The sequence below is a fragment of the Conger conger genome, chromosome 7 (assembly GCF_963514075.1).
Source record: "Conger conger chromosome 7, fConCon1.1, whole genome shotgun sequence".
Classification (NCBI taxonomy): domain Eukaryota; kingdom Metazoa; phylum Chordata; class Actinopteri; order Anguilliformes; family Congridae; genus Conger; species Conger conger.
The window spans coordinates 13,783,006-13,800,307 of record NC_083766.1 but is presented as its reverse complement, the minus strand read 5'-3'; the positions used below and the strand labels follow the sequence as shown (position 1 = coordinate 13,800,307).

At 38.6% G+C, this 17,302-nt stretch overlaps 1 protein-coding gene across 1 annotated transcript in view; it reads left to right on the top strand.

The window, feature by feature from the left end:
* The window catches only part of eda (ectodysplasin A), a 48,460-nt gene extending 41,955 nt beyond the window's left edge, over positions 1-6,505 (top strand). The window contains exons 3-8 of the mRNA XM_061250437.1: positions 2,762-2,794; positions 3,618-3,803; positions 4,280-4,314; positions 4,621-4,672; positions 5,096-5,226; positions 5,841-6,505. Coding sequence (XP_061106421.1) covers positions 2,762-2,794; positions 3,618-3,803; positions 4,280-4,314; positions 4,621-4,672; positions 5,096-5,226; positions 5,841-6,101 — 698 coding nt within the window. The 3' untranslated portion in view covers positions 6,102-6,505. The remainder of the gene's footprint in view (positions 1-2,761; positions 2,795-3,617; positions 3,804-4,279; positions 4,315-4,620; positions 4,673-5,095; positions 5,227-5,840) is intronic.
* Positions 6,506-17,302: the final 10,797 nt, after the last annotated feature.

Here is a 17,302-nt window from a genome sequence, read left to right as displayed (position 1 = left end):
GGAGCAAATCAGTGTGCAGGCTTCTTTCTTTTCATCAAAACTAACATCTAAACATTGGTAATTAGCCTATTTGTTTATATAGGCTACATAAACTACATATGCACCACATAGGACTGGAATGCTGCACTGGCATCAGAGATATTTCTGTTTTTGTCATCTCTGTCTTAAGTGGAGGCAAAATTATAAAATTACTGTCTGCGATTATCACTGTCTTGTGCCAGTCTGCAAGAAGCTGAGGACGGAAAGCTCCCGACCATGTTCTGGAAGTAAGCCATGCTTTAATCTTCTATTAAAGCAATAAATGTAATTGAAAGAGAGTCTAATGCTGCACTCACGTCATATTGGAATGACCAAATTAGCACCTTCCGACTCTGAAAAACAGTTCATGTCAACCTGGGAGGCAAAACACAAAACTCATTAACAAATTAAGTTCATGCCATGCCACTTCTATACCATGATGTTTGAACTTGAACTTGCCATTATTGTTCGTTGTTTCTTCTGTCTTCTTTCTCAACAAAGAAGTTCTGGAATATGCACTCTTTTTCCGAAGTAGGCTACGCCATGCCCCAAATGTTCTAATAGGCTAAAGCAATACATTTACATGTAGCTAATGTTAAGAGAGGCCAGATATATAAACGACTCTCAAAGCAGTGTACGCCCTCTTTGTAGCAAACTTTTTTTATGGAATTTATATAACACTCCACTTAAGCTTCAATTAATCAGGATTTCCTGATTTCCGGATTAATTTAGGGGGAATTTTGTTCGGCTCACGTTTGATAAATGAGGCCCAATGTGTCAAACCTCTTAAGTGGCTTGGCTACAGCAGCAGAAGACTTAGTAAAAAATAAGTAATAAATACCAAATAAAGTGCTCACTGAGTGTATATCACTGTAGTCTTCTTGAACATAAGATTTGTTTTAATTAATCATTTGAATGTTCATTATTTGTAAATATGTCTGAAGCTACATGGTCCCTATCCTTATGTTTTGCGATTCAGTGATACACCTCGGTGACCCACTATCTTTGCCTCTGAACAGTGTGTTGTTCTGATCTTTGATTGATTTTAATTAAGCACAGTTGTGGAAGGTAATTCGTTCAATGTCACATTCATTTCACCGGTCAGCCTGTAACCAAGATTTTTCTTTTGGAGAAAATGATTTTGGCAGGACAGTATATAGAAAGGGACATTTGGTGATGCATGAGATAGGAATAATGCCCTCTCCGGTTAAGACATTGTCAGAAAATGCATCAACCAGCTTTCACTTGAAATTATCTGAAATAGTCAATGTTTTACAAAGGGAGTTATTTAAACCCTGTTGATTGTTCATTGTGCCTCACCTTTCCATTGTTTACTTGTTTATTTTCCCGCTATGCTCTGTAATAATGGTGGGATGAGTGACTTTTTTACCGTAATAAGCTTTGGTCAAAAAGTTGAGGTGGTTTTTTCGAGCACCAGTGTGACAGCCAACTATATCGTTTTCATTCTGCATGAAATATTCACAAAAGGGAAATTAAATATTGCTTTTCATTTAACCCAAGTGCCTATAAGCATCATAGCAATGATTTTTCTGTGTAGAAGAAGGGCAGTGGAGTAAAATGTTTGGTGTTATTCAAATAGTATTTTCTAGGTATATAATTTTTAGAAATTTTAGAAACTATCTATTTTTTACACTATCAATTTGCTGCAATCAATTTTCTTTCAAGCATGCCTTTTCTATAACCCATTTTTTGCTTTATTTTAGTAAATCAATTATATACAGAAACTGTCTTGTCATGCAGTGGCTTGGCTGCCATGCAACACTGGCTGTTTGTGCCAGTAAATCATGGCTTGATTACTCTAATCAGCACTCTTAAAAATGTTGATGGAAATGAGGATGATGACGATGATGTTGGTAAGCATGTTGCTTTGAATGTTGAATTTCAGCTTTGGCACTGCCTAAGCTATCAGCAGTACCAGAAGCATTGCACCCTCCCTCTGGTGATGTTTAAAAACTCCCTTTTTATGTTACTGTGTATAAATTGATATTTGATGTTTCTTTTCACTATCAACTCAAGACACACCCTCATGAGTGACTCATATTACAGGAAAACATCAGATTCAAAATGGAGATGTGCTTGAACAGCTGTCTGGTGTTTCTAGTCTGTTCTCATCTGGCCAGATTTAATTTCAAATGTTATGCTCTCCAAGCTGAGACATGCGATCAGATGCAACACATTATAAAATAATGGAAAGAAATGGGTCACTCTGACCATCTAGGAGATTTAACACAAGGGAGTCTTTGTGAGCAACAGACAAAACATGGGTTGGTTCCATTTATTGTGATGATGAAACTAGTGCTTGTAGTCAAGACAATGAATTGAACTCACTGATTTCTAGTTCACACATATATTTGGATTGTTCTTAGTCACGTGACAATTTCCTTTTACGACGGGATTCTGGACCGTGTTGGAGGACAAGCAGCCATCCCAACTGGCAGCAACCACTTCATTTTAGTGGTCAAACACAGGGATCAAACTAGGCATATTTTTGGCAGAAAAATACACTCAGTTGTATGGCCAGGTTGTCCTCCAGCATAGCAGATGAGTCAAGGTCACATGATTTGTGACATGTATAAAGAACGATCCATACAAGCAGTCTCATTTGTTCCTCTCAGTTTTGTTTTTACTTTGTGTAATTCAATCTTGCAGATAAATTCAGCTGTCACTGGCAGCCTTTGTTGACTTGGATGGGCTTTATTTTGACTGAATCTCTTTGTTTCAGAGTCGAATGGAAAACGAAAAGAAAAGAGAAAAGGTAACACTCGACTTCATACACTGTGTGAAGTCGTCTTCTTACACTCCTTCAACTTGAATAAAGATCAAATGCTCCTTCAGACATTGATTAAAGTCAAATGTGTCACTTGGTATGTCATGGTTACGTCTTTGTTCAATTAGGGAAATAACACACCTTGTGAATAGTTAGTTTTTGACATGTGCATTCATGATTGAAGTGGCACGGATGGTGCAGTGGGTAGCACTGCCGCCTCACAGCAAGCAGGTCGTGGGCTTGAATCCCTGTCGGCCGGGGCCTCTCTGTGTGGAGTTTGCATGTTCTCCCTGTGTTCACGTGGGTTTCCTCCGGGTACTCCAGTTTCCTCCCACAGTCCAAAGACATGCAGGTTAGGCTGATTGGAGAGTCTAAATTGCCCATAGGTATGAGTGTGTGTGTGAGTGAATGGTGTGTGTACCCTGCGATGGACTGGCAACCTGTCCAGGGTGTATTCCTGCCTTTTGCCCAATATATGCTGGAATAGGCTCCCACCCCTGTTCAGGATAAGCTGGTTAGGATAATGGATGGATGGATTCATGATTGAATATGTTGTGCTTATGTAAGCTTATAAAACTGTAATGAAGGATGATTTAAAGAAGGTACTGGCAAGTTCAGTTTACTCAAATTGCCGTGAACCCTGTGAGTAGTGGATTTAATGGCAAATACTTAAAGGATTAAGCCAATACACTATCTTTATATCAAATCATATAAATAAATATTATAAATAGCATGTCCCATATCTATAAAATAATTAAGTTTATTAGAGAAAATATTTTATTTGAAAATACCAATTTTTTGTAATTTATAGGTAAGAAGGGGCCTTCTGGTGCACCGGGCCCCCCGGGGCCTCCAGGACCACAAGGGCCACCTGGAATTCCTGGAATACCTGGAATCCCAGGTAACAATGCCATGGGACCCTCTGGGCCACCTGGTCCCCCTGGGCCCCAAGGACCACCAGGACCACAGGGGCCCCCTGGCCCTCAAGGACCTGCAGGTACTTATTTTTGTTTGTTTCTCAGATACAGATTAAGCCTAGTCCAAGATGAAATTTAATTTTGAATGGATATAAAAATTGAGTCCAGTACTAAGCTTCTGTGTACATGAAACTGGCCCAGAATGTTTAAGTAAATGTATGAGTGTGAGTGAGCTCTTCTGTGATTGGCTAGATTAAGCAGCCATGCATGAGTAAAATTCAGGGTCATTCTGAAGCAGGAGATAATGTTTTAAAACAGGCAACAAGCTGGATTATTTCGACATAATTATTTACACATAATTGAATACTATTTTACTATATTCAAATGTCGAATCTAGATTTGTTAGCTCTGTCCGTGGTGGTCCTCAAAATCATGGCATTCAGCAACTCGAATATGTCTGAAAATGTTAAGCATTAACATAACTTTTTGGTCCTTGGCAATTACAGATTCATAAAATTTTGGTTTGATGGTTAGACTTTCTTTGATTTCTTAACAGGAGGCTTGGATAAAGTGAGACTCAGAGATGTTCAGGTATGTTTGCATGTACCATTTCCATTGTAATGTTTCATGAATGCACAATAGATGTTTAAATTGATGCATTACTTGCTATTCCTGATTGACTATTTTGATTATTCTTAGTACATTTCTAGTACAGTATAGTATGTAAATCAGCCTTTGGTCATTCAGTAAAAAATCTCATGAATTCTCATGAATATACAATAACATTTTACAAACAGTATTGTGCACTAGCTCTGGTTAACTTGCTTGTATTATAAGATTAGTAATTTGTGACAGATAATGAAATAAACCATTGTTACATGCTTTTGTGTTCCTCAGCCTGCTGTAGTGCACCTTCAAGGCCAGGAGACAACTATACAAGTAAAGGAAGGTAAGCGTTAAATTTTAGAAACTCGGCTGCATTTATTGTCCTCTCAAGTAATACAAATTATCCTACTATACTAATACCAGTAATACTATTAATATTCCCTAGTTGTTTTGTGCTGATGAAAGTAAATTTAATATAAGTTAAATGTTTTCATCTTAATAACTTATAAAACATAGACATTTTGTCTGTAATTTTAGTAATACTGTTCAAGACAGTTTTACTGTCAAAACAGTTTTATAAGTTTATAAAGATAAAGTTACTGAAAGTAAAAATTGGTAGGTAAATGTATCCAAGGCTGAAATGTGTTGGTTCACTTTCTGAAGTGTTTAATAAGGAGAGCTGTGTGTACCCAGCCAAATTCGAGTGGCTGTAGACCTCTGCCTTCAGGTGACGGATGTTGAGTGTCTGCCCTTTTCTCACGCTGAGATCTTTCAGAAGGCGTCCTCAAAAACTGGAAAATGATATCCATACACCACAAGGTGTTCAAGATGCACTCACGCTCCGGAGAGCTGGAGGTGCTGGTCGATGGCACCTACTTCATCTATAGTCAGGTAGAAGTGAGTACGGTCTTGGGCCTAACTCCTTATCTCAGCTGCATGCCACTGAATCCATATCACTGCAGAGCTGCCCCATAAGCCTGGAGCCCAAATTCATTGGGTTCAAAAGGAGTCATCAAATTTCTTGGAACTCGTGGACAGTTATAAGATTATTCAGGACATTCATAGCAAGTGTACCTTATATGATTTAAATAATAGCAGTAAACCCCATGGAATTGTCTGCACAGAATCAGACAGCAACTGCAGTGGGAATGGAGAAAGAATGACTGGATGTTGAATCTGCAATAGGTACCACATGCAAGTTTGATGTAAAAGGATGGTCTTAGAAAGTGGTAATTGATATTGAAATAAAATGCATGGTGTCCATCCTTGCTTGTGATTTATCAAAACTGATTCATTGAAAGAAATGGTCAGTATCAGAGTTAATTTATTTACATTGTTAAAATTAATGTGTACAGCATGCCTTTATATTTGTAAGTATTATTAGTTTTGTATTTCCCTCTGGGTCAAAATACATACGTACTGTATGCTTGGGTGTGCATGCATAACTGAAAGTTATAGCTACAAACACGTTTTTCTTTTTATTTTTTGCTTCTGCCATGCTTGGCTGCCAGGTTTACTACCTCAACTTCACTGACATTGCCAGCTATGAGGTGATGGTGGATAAAACGCCATTCCTGCGTTGTACGCGCAGCATCGAGACGGGTCAGCGCAAGTTCAACACCTGCTACACTGCAGGAGTGTGCCTTCTGCGAGCCCGCCAGAAGATCTCCATCAGAATGGTGTATGAGGATACCTCCATCAGCATGACAAACCACACCACCTTCCTTGGGAGCATCCGGCTCGGCGAAGCTCCACCCAACGGACACTCTTGAACAGTGGGCTTCATCTTGGCTCCTGGCCCATGGAAGACGAGACTTTGGTAGTATGGAGGGAGATATATTTACTCTCAGTATTCCCCTGTACAGAACTCCTTTATGGTGATTTGGGATCAGCACATTTCACAAGGGTGCCATTTCACCTAGAATGACAGCTGCGGTTTACACTTCCCATGGCTCTGCTATTGTGAGCTCTCCTATTATCCAACACAAAGGGCTTCTTCACAAACTGAAATGGGTGAAACTTTTGACCAAACTGTTTTGCGCAAACAATTTGGCAGCAACATCAACATCAACTGCCAAATTGAACCACAATTTGGCAGTAAAACATACTGCACTCTACTCTTGTAATGCAAACCAACTAAAATGCACAGCTTAACAAACAGCTGTTAAAGCAAGCAAAGACCTGGATTCAATGTAACGAACCAATGCAATCACTTTAATGTGCTTATTGAGCGAAAAGAAATGTGTGCTTTTGATTGGCAGCCCACTAAAATCGAATTGCTGTTAAATTGTACATCATGTTAACACAAGAAACCTGGTTAATAAAAATATACACTCAGTGAGCAATTTATTATGTAGACCTGTACATCAGATTGTTCATGCAGATATTGAATCAGCAAATCACGCGGCAGCAACTAAATGCATAAACACATGCAGACATGGTCAAGAGGTTAAGCTGGGAAGAAATGTGATCTAAGTGACTTTGACCGTGGAATGATTGTTGGTGCCGGACAGGATGGTTTGTTTATCTCAGAAACTGCTGATCTCCTGTGATTTTCAGGCACAACAGTCTCAGAATTGGCAGAGAATGGTGCGAAAAACAAAAAAAATCCAGTGAGCAGCAGTTCTCTGGGCAAAAACGCATTGATAATGAGAGAGATTAGAGGAGAAGAGCCAGACTGATCGAAGCTGACAGGAAGGTGAAAGTAATGCAAATAACCACACATGTTATGCAGAAGGACATCTCTGAACACACAAAGCATCAAACCTCTTAGTGGATAGGCTACAGCAGAAGTCTAAAAATAAGTCTTGTAAATACCTAATAAAGTACTCACTGAGTGTATATCCACAAAATAAAATAAGCATAATGCCATATGGGTTATTTATATATCTACAGTATATGTGCATTACTTAAGATTTTGATTGAACAGGGTCTGTTTAGTCAAACACTATCCCCTTTTCCATTACATTTTGTAGCAAATTAATGCGTGTATCGCTATAAGCAATTTAAGATTCCTCTGAACGATTTTCCATTAATAGAATATGTTGGTTGCGTATTAACTTGACGTAATAATGCGCTGCTGGCGGGTATCAATTGCTCTAAAATCATTGTGTTTGCTAACTAACATTTTGAAGCTATGTTATTGACTCATAGAAATCTAACATATTAGACCTAATGATAAGTTAAACTAACATTTCTAGCTAAACCACTAACAGTGTATTAACTGCATGAAGGTAGGCTATAGTTTTGCGCTTTTTCACTGAAGTGGCGGGTATCTACATCTAAAGTTGTCAGGCTACCTGCCTAACGCAAATAGTGGAATTCCAATGAAGAGCCGCTTGTTTCATTTGCGCCATCCGCCCGTATATTGATACAAGTGCTTTCATTGCACCAAATCTAATTAGATCTACACTATTCCACCTCTAGCAAATTAGTCTAGCGCATCATATGTCATCATTGGTGAGTTCAGCAATCAAGAAAATGAAATTCACATACTGAGCTTGTGAAGAACTGGCCACAGTTAACGGAGTAACATGGTGGTTGAATGTCCCACTTGCCAGTTGTCTTTAGGCAACAATAAAATACATGTGTATAATCTTTTTTATTCAGTCATATAAAAAAAATTTCAAACTTTTTTTTCTAAGCCTAAATTTCCCACTATAAATGTTCACCCAAACTGTCTGGGCATGGTAATAAGAACTGTCAGCTATGATTGACAAACTGTGCCCCCACTTTCCACACATTGCTGTTTGTTACCGTAGCTACCTCCATGATACGCACTCATCTGAATTTTATGATTTTTCACAAGCTTAGTATATCAACTATATACTAAGGTAGCTAAGGTAAGGGCACTGACTTATCCCATAATCATTTTTGCTAGCTAGCTAAGTTAAGATAAAAGCACAACTATATGTCCTTATGAAAGCAAACTAGCTTGCTAATGCTATCGATAACGTCACCTTATGAACTAGCTAGTTAAATTAATATAACCCGAAATGGTCTAATAGACCTTAGAAGGCAATTTAAGCAAACTCAACATTAATCAAATATTTGCATTGTCTTGCCTGTAGGCTAGCGGCGCAATCTGTGTGGATAGAGGAGTGGTTATCCTTGTGTGATGCACTACGGGGAGAACATTCTCAACTGGTTGAAAATAGAACGATAAATTTAAAACTAAAGAACGGACATATTTAATACTTTCATCATGTTTCTTCAATCCCCTCTTGTGCCAATTACATATGAAAACCAGGAAAGTGTGACCGACCACAACCCACGATGTTACTCCTTTAAGAACAAATGTTGATTGAATTCTTGCTATAGTATGAAGCCCTTAATAATAACTCAAAGCTGAAGATTCAGTCTTGAAATGAAGTTCATGCAGTATTTCACCGTACTTTCCTGAGATAGGTGGTTTATTTGTGGAGAAGGGTTACAATAGTTCTTAGTTCCTTGGGTTCCTAACTCCCTCTTTTTAGGCAGCTTGGAGCAGAAACAGCCAAATGCAGCCTTTTTATCTCTTCCTTTGTCAACTGATCTTGAATTTTCCTCAATATTAGACCTTTTAGAGTACATTTCATAAGTTTTAAAAGGTTAATCTTCAAAAAGCCTCATACGATTACGAGTGTCCTTAAATGACCAGATATGATAATTTATTGTAAATAAATGACATGGGTCACACTTGGAATTTATCAAACCTGTAAAGTAGGGCGGAACAATTTGGGAAAATAATCTGCTATTTTCCGTACCAATATTGTGATTGCAATTCGGTTTGTAATCTTTTTTAAAGTCCCTTCCCTTTTGTATTCACAGTGCATAAGATAAAAAATAATTCTATAGTATAACCACCACAACAATATATGATGTCAGTGTATGAACTCATTCATTCATTCATTATCCTAACCCGCTTATCCTGAACAGGGTCGCAGGGGGGCTGGAGCCTATCCCATCATACATTGGGTGAAAGGCAGGAATACACCCTGGACAGGTCGCCAGTCCATCGCAGGGCGCACACACCATTCACTCACACAGTCATACCTACGGGCAATTTAGACTGTCCAATTAGCCTAACCTGCATGTCTGGACTGTGGGAGGAAACTGGAGTACCCGGAGGAAACCCACGCAAATACGGGAAGAACATTCAAACTCCACACAGAGAGGCCCCGGCCAACGGGGATTTGAACCCAGGACCTCCTTGCTGTGAGGCGGCTGTGCTACCCTCTGCATCATCCGTGCCGCTAATGTATGAACTGCTCTTTAATAATAGCCTATGGCTACACGTTACGGTGAAATGATTATGGAAGCTATTCCATGTCACATTTACAATTATCAAACCACCACATCTAATAATGAAAACAGATTAATTAACTGTCATGTAATGCTAAAGCTAATTTAAAGTGACTTTAAAGGTAAATTAATGAATGGTTTCAGACTACATTGTATGTGGTTATTATTGAATGTAAGAAGCATCAGCAACAGTAGAGAAATCAGTTGCATTACAATATTGACTTGTCATGGTTCCCGGTTCGACTCTATAAAGAATTATAAAGAATCTCCAGGCACTACCTTGTGACATTTCTGCCTATTTGGTAATTCATTTCACTTTGGCAAGGAACGGTTATCAGGTAATCAATACCCTCGTGCTGACGATTGACTCCAATTGTCTGCCGCGTGTGGTTTGATTGCCTATGAAGGTCAGCTGCATATCTTTCTGTTTAAGTCCCGTTTCTCATGGAATCAGGGCTTGTTTGTTGCCCCATACCATGATATTTATTTTATTTTTCATTTGTGCATCATGTGAGCTGTGACTGACAATTCTCATTTACCTGAGTCTATGGGAGCTAAGCACTTCTATTCCAAGCACTCCAGGCAATTCTTTGCCACCTTAGGGTAGTGAGGACAGACTGTCACATCTTCACTTTCAGAATTTATTTCATGCACAAATGTTGGACCGCTGGAAGCTTCCTACTGTCTTGGCCAAGAGTTCCGCACGCTTGCTCTCATTGGCCACATAGTTTATTTCCGCCTTCTTAGCTTTGTCTGTTATTGGATATACAGCACTAAGTCTCAATTCGCCAGTGTCGGAGGTAACATCCGTATTAGAGAGACCCCTGCGCACCCCCAATGGTCTGGGGATCTACATCGGAGATCTGTAATCAGTAGGACGAGAGGTGGAGTTTACATACCGTTTATTATTTCCTTGCTGGTTTCATATTATACTTGTCGACCAGCTTTAATAGGTTGTTTTCTTGGTTGGCTAATTACTGGCGAGTTATTAAAACACCCCTCTGGGATGCATCCTTTGTCTCTAGGGATACCCCCAGAAAATATCAGTGGTTATCTCACGTCTTGTGCGTAACTTTTAGAACTCAACTCGACCGCGTTTGGTCCTCCGACCCCGTATATGACTTATATCAGTCTAAACATTTACATCTTTTCCTATGCCGGGATTAAATTAAATTCTAAAAACTCTGAGCTATTGATCCATTATGTCATCAACAGGATCTGACCTAATATACTGTGGATAACACTTTCGCCTCACAGCTAAAACATCCTTGGTTCGAATCCTGACTGGTACCTTTCTGTGTGGAGTTTGCTGGAGGTTGAGGCTATTGAGGTTGAGTTTTTTTTCAATACAGATTTTATGTCTGCCTTGAAATGTGTGTTATTATAAACATTGACATTAGTTTGAATAGATATTTTAGCCGTTTTACAGTCACTTTAAGATTAGCTGCGAAATCAATACCGCTATCAGCAATGCCGAGTAAAATGTCAACAGAAAATAAGTTGTCTTGATCTTCAGCAAAATGCCACAAAAAGTGCTCAGAAATTAAACCCAGCATCTGTCAAGGTCAGTCATAAACCTATTACAACTGGATGAGAGAATAGGCATAATTATTTTTGGAGTTATGTCTGCTGGTAGATGCCTGCTGGTGTTCTTCATGAACACATTTCTCTTTTGAGGTTGTCTTACCAAAGGTGGTTTCACATGTAGTGAAGAAAGTTCATTCTTTCTCACTATGCCATACACATATTTAAAGTGAAATATTTTGTACTCAAGGCATGTGCTGACCAATTCATAACAGTATTATGTATAGTTGTACATTTTATCTTAACATCTATCTTAATCTATTTATCAAACCAAAAAAAAAACATAAGTAATGAACCTTGGGAGCAATTCAAGAGATAAGTTTAGTTAAATATTAAATAGCATACTTGCTCCAACAAAATTATGTTCCACATCATTTTACAACAGGGATATGTGAATATGCAGTCCATAAGTATTTGGACAGTGGTAAAATGTTTTCTTCTTTTTGCTCTGTACTCCAGCACATTAGATTTTAAATAAAACAATGCATGAGAGGTTAAAGTGCAGACTCACCTTAAAGTTGAGGGTATGTGCATCCATATTGGGTGATCCCGGTAGGAATTACATCGGCCCACCTTTTATCGTCTTCAGGGTCTTATTGAACCACTCCACCGGCCCGTCGGTTTGAGGGTGGTAAACACTGGCTTGAGTAGACCTGACGCCCAGCAATTTGTGCAGTCTGTGACATAAACAAGGTGTCTTGATCTTTGAGAATCTCTTTTGGGATTCGCACACTGGAGAAAAAAATGAAATGGCACCTCCGCAATAGTCTTTGCTGACATATTGTCGAGGGGGACCGCCTCCGGATATCGGGTGGCGTAGTCTACTAAGGCTAACTCAAAGCGATAACCTTTTGTGCTCCGCTCTAATGGTCCGATGAGGTCCTTGCTAATTATTTCAAAAGGGACTTCCATTAAAGTCAATGGGTGCAAAGGTGCTTTTGGAATGCCCAATAAAATCAGACAATTTAAATGTTTTATCCTGACCCAAATGACCTGCCATTGGATTGCTTTGATTAAAACATTTTCCGACGGCTTTTTGACACTAAAAGCTGCGTACTGTCTTTGCCTGTATGTGGGTTCCGATTTACTGTATATGATTTGTCTTTAATTATACAAAAATAGGCGCATGACACTGCCCTCTGCTGGTCGAGTACCCTATCAATCTTGATCACTTGGTCAGCAACTGGACTCAGCGTTTAATCCAGAGACAGTTCGAGGGCGAAATCAGTCTCCCGGCCTATAGCCTCCGCTTCCAAATCTGTGTCATACATTTCTGTATCAAGTGTTGATCTCTGCTAATCTCTTGGGATTTTAACGCACAACAGTCTCTAGAGTTTGCGGCGAATGGTGCAAAAAACTAAAAACATCCAGTGAGCAGCAGTTCTGTGGACAGAAACGCCTTGTTAATGAGATAGATCAGAGGAGAAGAGCCAGACTGATCAAAGCTGACAGTAATGCAAATAACCACACATTACAACAGTGATATGCAGAAGAGCATCTCTGAACACACAATGCGTCATATCTCTTAAGTGGATAGCCTATAGCAGCAGAAGACTTGATAAGTCTAAAAATAAGTATTAAATACCTAATAAAGTGCTCACCAAGTGTATATCCACGAAATAAAATAAGCATGATGACATATGGGTATACCCTCCAATTACAGGTGATCATCTCCATTTTAACATCATATTCATTGTTTCATTTCAAATGCAATGTGCTGGAGTACAAAGCCAAAAGGACAGAAATTGGACCACTGTGCCAATGCTTATGTGTTTCCTGCCGTATTTCAAAGGTGCGTTGGCCTACTGCATCTGCATGCACAGAACCGGTTCAGGTCTTATTGGTCATGGTCAAATATAGGAGTATAGATGACCCGATTGTTTCAAAGTTAAGGAGCTTATCCTCGATTAAAAGATAATTAGTTTAATTTTATTACTCTGTAAGAAAGGAAAATATGCCATTAATCTCACTTTCACTCAGATCTGTATATATCTGGCTGTAGTATAATTTAATAATAAATATTTGAGCAGTAGCTGAAAGGCCGTACCAGTGAATTACATATTGTCAAGCGTTTTTTGTCAGTGGGCTTTGAACTTCCCTAATTCTAAATTCTTTGGTCAAAGTTTGTAATTATCGGTCGTTTGAATCTTACAAATAGAGACAACTCTTTGTCTCCAATTAATTTTCCATTCACAGTTTGCTTAGGCAGTCAAACTGTTGAGGCCACACCCTTTGTTTCACTCTGTGGACAATGTTCATATTGAGTGCACACATTTTACAATTTGCTGACGTCATATCACTGAAGAAATGTATTGTTTTTGCTGCATTGGATAACTAGTCTATTTTTTTTTTGTATGTATTTTCATTTACAACATGTACAGAATACACTAGCTATAAAACATTTCCATCATATCACTAAACAGTATTAAATACAATCTGTCATTTAATTAGCCCAGAATGATTTCAATTCCTTAATTTCCCTTGAATACCTTAAGCTTTGCTAGATGTTTGAATAAAACAAAAGGCATGGTAATCTCATGCCCTTAAAATAGTTTCTTTTTTAAGTAAATATTGCCTTAAATATTTTACGATTTGTTGAAAGCCTTTGGAATTGCAGCAATTACGGTTTGTTATCCTGCTTCACAGAGTATATTGTAAATGTGTATACTGTATTGTGATTTGTATATATGTACATACTAGAAGTACTTTTTTTGTAAATTTACTTAATTTCTTGATTTATACAATTAAAGTATTTTTCAGTCATAACTTCAGTCCTTGATGACCATTTTTTATGGCCATTTTGAAAATGCATGAAAAATACTTGTATATAATGTAGCTCAATTTGAGGTCAATCAAAGGTGGTGTGTTCTGTTTCTTGGACTGCAGCTGTTTTGCTCCCTCCTAGTCCCTCTCCCTCTCCATCTCCTGTTGGGGTTTCCTTGAGTAAATAAATCAATGTACTGTACGTACCACTAGTTGTACCCAGGCCGATATTGTTCCTAAAGACAATGGCACCCCCTTTTGGTCAAACACCCAACAGGCCTATCAAGATCCTAACAGAATGCTTATTTTGTTCTGCAATCCAGGTGAGGCAGTATTGTTAATGTTGTGAATTAAAAGGAAAGGGACATTGAAGATAACATTAAAAGTGTTGAAATTAAAAACCCCATACCACCCTGGCGCACACAGATGAAATAATGATCTGCTGATACAAGTAAATCAGATTTTCTGACTATGCAGTTATTCAACTACCTTTTAAGGTGATACTCTCTAAGATTATGATTCACAAATATGTAACCATATGCAATGCATTAGTATTGATCTTAATTGAATAATAGAATAATGAATTTCATTCCAAGACTTGCAGTTCTACTTAAGAGATTGTAAGTAAATTAAATTATATTTTTGCCTCACAGACTGAATGAGTATGGGCACCGTACTGCATTTTAAGAACAAATAATATTGTATAACAGATGACAAATATTTTAAAGTTAAAAAAAGATGATCATGGGTTACATGGCTAATTTATACCATGAAGAATTTTGAGATCCACTCTGGCAACCAAGACTATATTTGAGTCGCTTGGGTGGTCGCAAAGGGAAAATGGTCACTTTGACAGTTTCATACAGCCTCTTATTGAAGTCCCAATACACACTTCCGTCTTGTGTGTACCACTTGACCTTTGCAGAAATGGCCCGCCTCCATTCTGAGCAGAACAGGAAGAACAGGGCCCTATAAGCAGGCTCACACCCATATAGGCACCTTTCATAAACATGAACATCCTCTCACCTCTGAAACCCTTCTGACACTTAGCATCAGGATAGGAAGCTAACACCAGGAGATTCACTGTTGGTAAAAAGGACTTTTGCAACAAAACACTTGTGGCTATTGAAGTTGTCAAATAAACATCCTCATTCTATGAAACTGTGTATTGGTACAGACTACAATGGTGTGCTATATACAACAGGGTGTAACCTGCACTGTCTGTGCTTGTCATTTGAATGAGTGTCCTTGCTTTACACACCCAGAGACCTTTGAATTGGTCTCCTGAAACCTGGAAGGAGAATGTATGACCTGGTGTGAAGTACCTGAAACGAGTGACGAGAAATAACATGGATTAAGACCCAGGCTTCCCTTGATGCTGGTCCTGTCATTTGAGGATTAATTAAAAATGGGGTGTCAATTAGGGAGTTAGGGACTGACTGGGGGCTTGGTATTATCCAGAGACTGAACCAGACTTGAGTCCAAAATGCAATACAGTGGCTTCAGAAGGTATTCAAACCCCTTCACTTTCGCATACTTTATTGTGTTGTAGATTTAAGTTTTTAATTGGTTAAAATGGTTCAAATTGGGCAGTTTATCCCATTCTCCCTGGCACATCCTCTCAAGCTCCATTAGATTCGACTGGAAGCGGGGTTTAAGTCTAGATTTTGGCTGGGCCACTCAAGGACATTCAGAGACTCATCCTGGAGCCACACCAGCTTTGTCTTGGCTGTATGCTTCCAGTCATTGTCCTGCTGAAAGATGAAACATCGCCACAGTCTGAGGTTGCGTGCACCCTGCAGCAAAACCTCTCTGCATTTGGCTGCATTCTTCCTTCCCTCAATTGTGACCAGACTCCCTGTCCCTGCCACTGCGAAACGCCCCCATAGCATGATGCTGCCACCACCATGCTTAACCATAGGGATGGTATTGGCCATCTGATAAGCAGTGCCTGGTGTTCACTAGACATAGCGCCAGATTTCTGTCTTTTGCGATGATTTTCAGGCACACATATTGCCACATTCTGCCCAAGAAACTTGCACTGTATGTATCAAACGTGCACAGGGCTGGAACTGCAGAATGTGTGATAAGCAAGCTGCTTCTCTCCTGCGTGCAGTAGTATTTAAGGGTGGATTGTGCTAATAAAGGGCGGAGATATTATAAGTGTGGCTGATTATGTATTCCGTTGAATTGTGTCTCCGACACAACGATCCCATTCAATCTTGGCAATAGTCAAGCTCATTGCAACGTTACATCTTGCATTTAATTCAAACTTTTACACTTTTATGTGGCAATCAAAACAAGGAATACGCCACACACATAGTTGAAATTGTAGTTGAGATTGGACATTAAAAGGCAATTGAGGATTAAATAAGAAAGAAAAATGATTAAATTTGCTTTAAAAAGATGCAGAAAGGATATTTTCTCAGCAACTTTAACTTTCACTGATTAGAGTGGCTTGCAATGTTAGCAAATAATCATATGCAGGGCTCTATAGCATAGGCGCACCTGGGCAAGTGACTTGTGGAAAGTTTTTCCCCTTTTTGGATGGGAAGGTTATATTTCAGTCAAGAATCCCCCCCCCCCCCTTCTTCGTTAAGGGCCTTGCTCAAGGGCCCAACAGCTGTGCAGATCTAAAATTAGAATTATAGGCTTACGTAAAAAAATATATATATATTAATTATTTAACTTGGTACACCTAATACTTTATAGGAATGTAGGGGATTTTGCTATTTGCAACATTCAAATGAAACCTACCTGCCACCTAGAAGCCATCCATCAGTAATGTCACCTGTGACAGAGTGGTGACAGAAATCACAGTGACTCCAAATGTAGTGTGCTGAACAAATACTAGGCTTTGTATTTGTTTAAATACAGTGGGACCCAGAATTATTGGCACCCTTAATAAAAAAAAACTTTAAAAGGCTGTATATAATAAACAGTTGATAATGATGCATATTTTCTGTTCAAACATTCGGGGAAACTATATACTTTTGTTTCAATGCATTTTAATCTCATGTGTCAATGCTTCAATGTTTTTTATTTAGTAATCTAATTTCTGAAGACCGCAGGTGCCAAAATTACTTATTGTAACAAATATAAATAAAATTTGCAGTACAATTTAACTTTAATTTAGTAAAGTCTAAAGGAACTGTTGTGTCATTCCATCGATTTTCCATTGATATATTGATATAAAATTAAAATAAAAAACAGGACATCTGGTCAACTTATTTGGCTGATGCTCTATAAAGCTTGACCAACTGCTCTTTGAAAAGCATGGGGCAACAATATAAGATGAATCTTGAGAACAAAGTGTCTTGATGATGATTGGTTATGATGACTA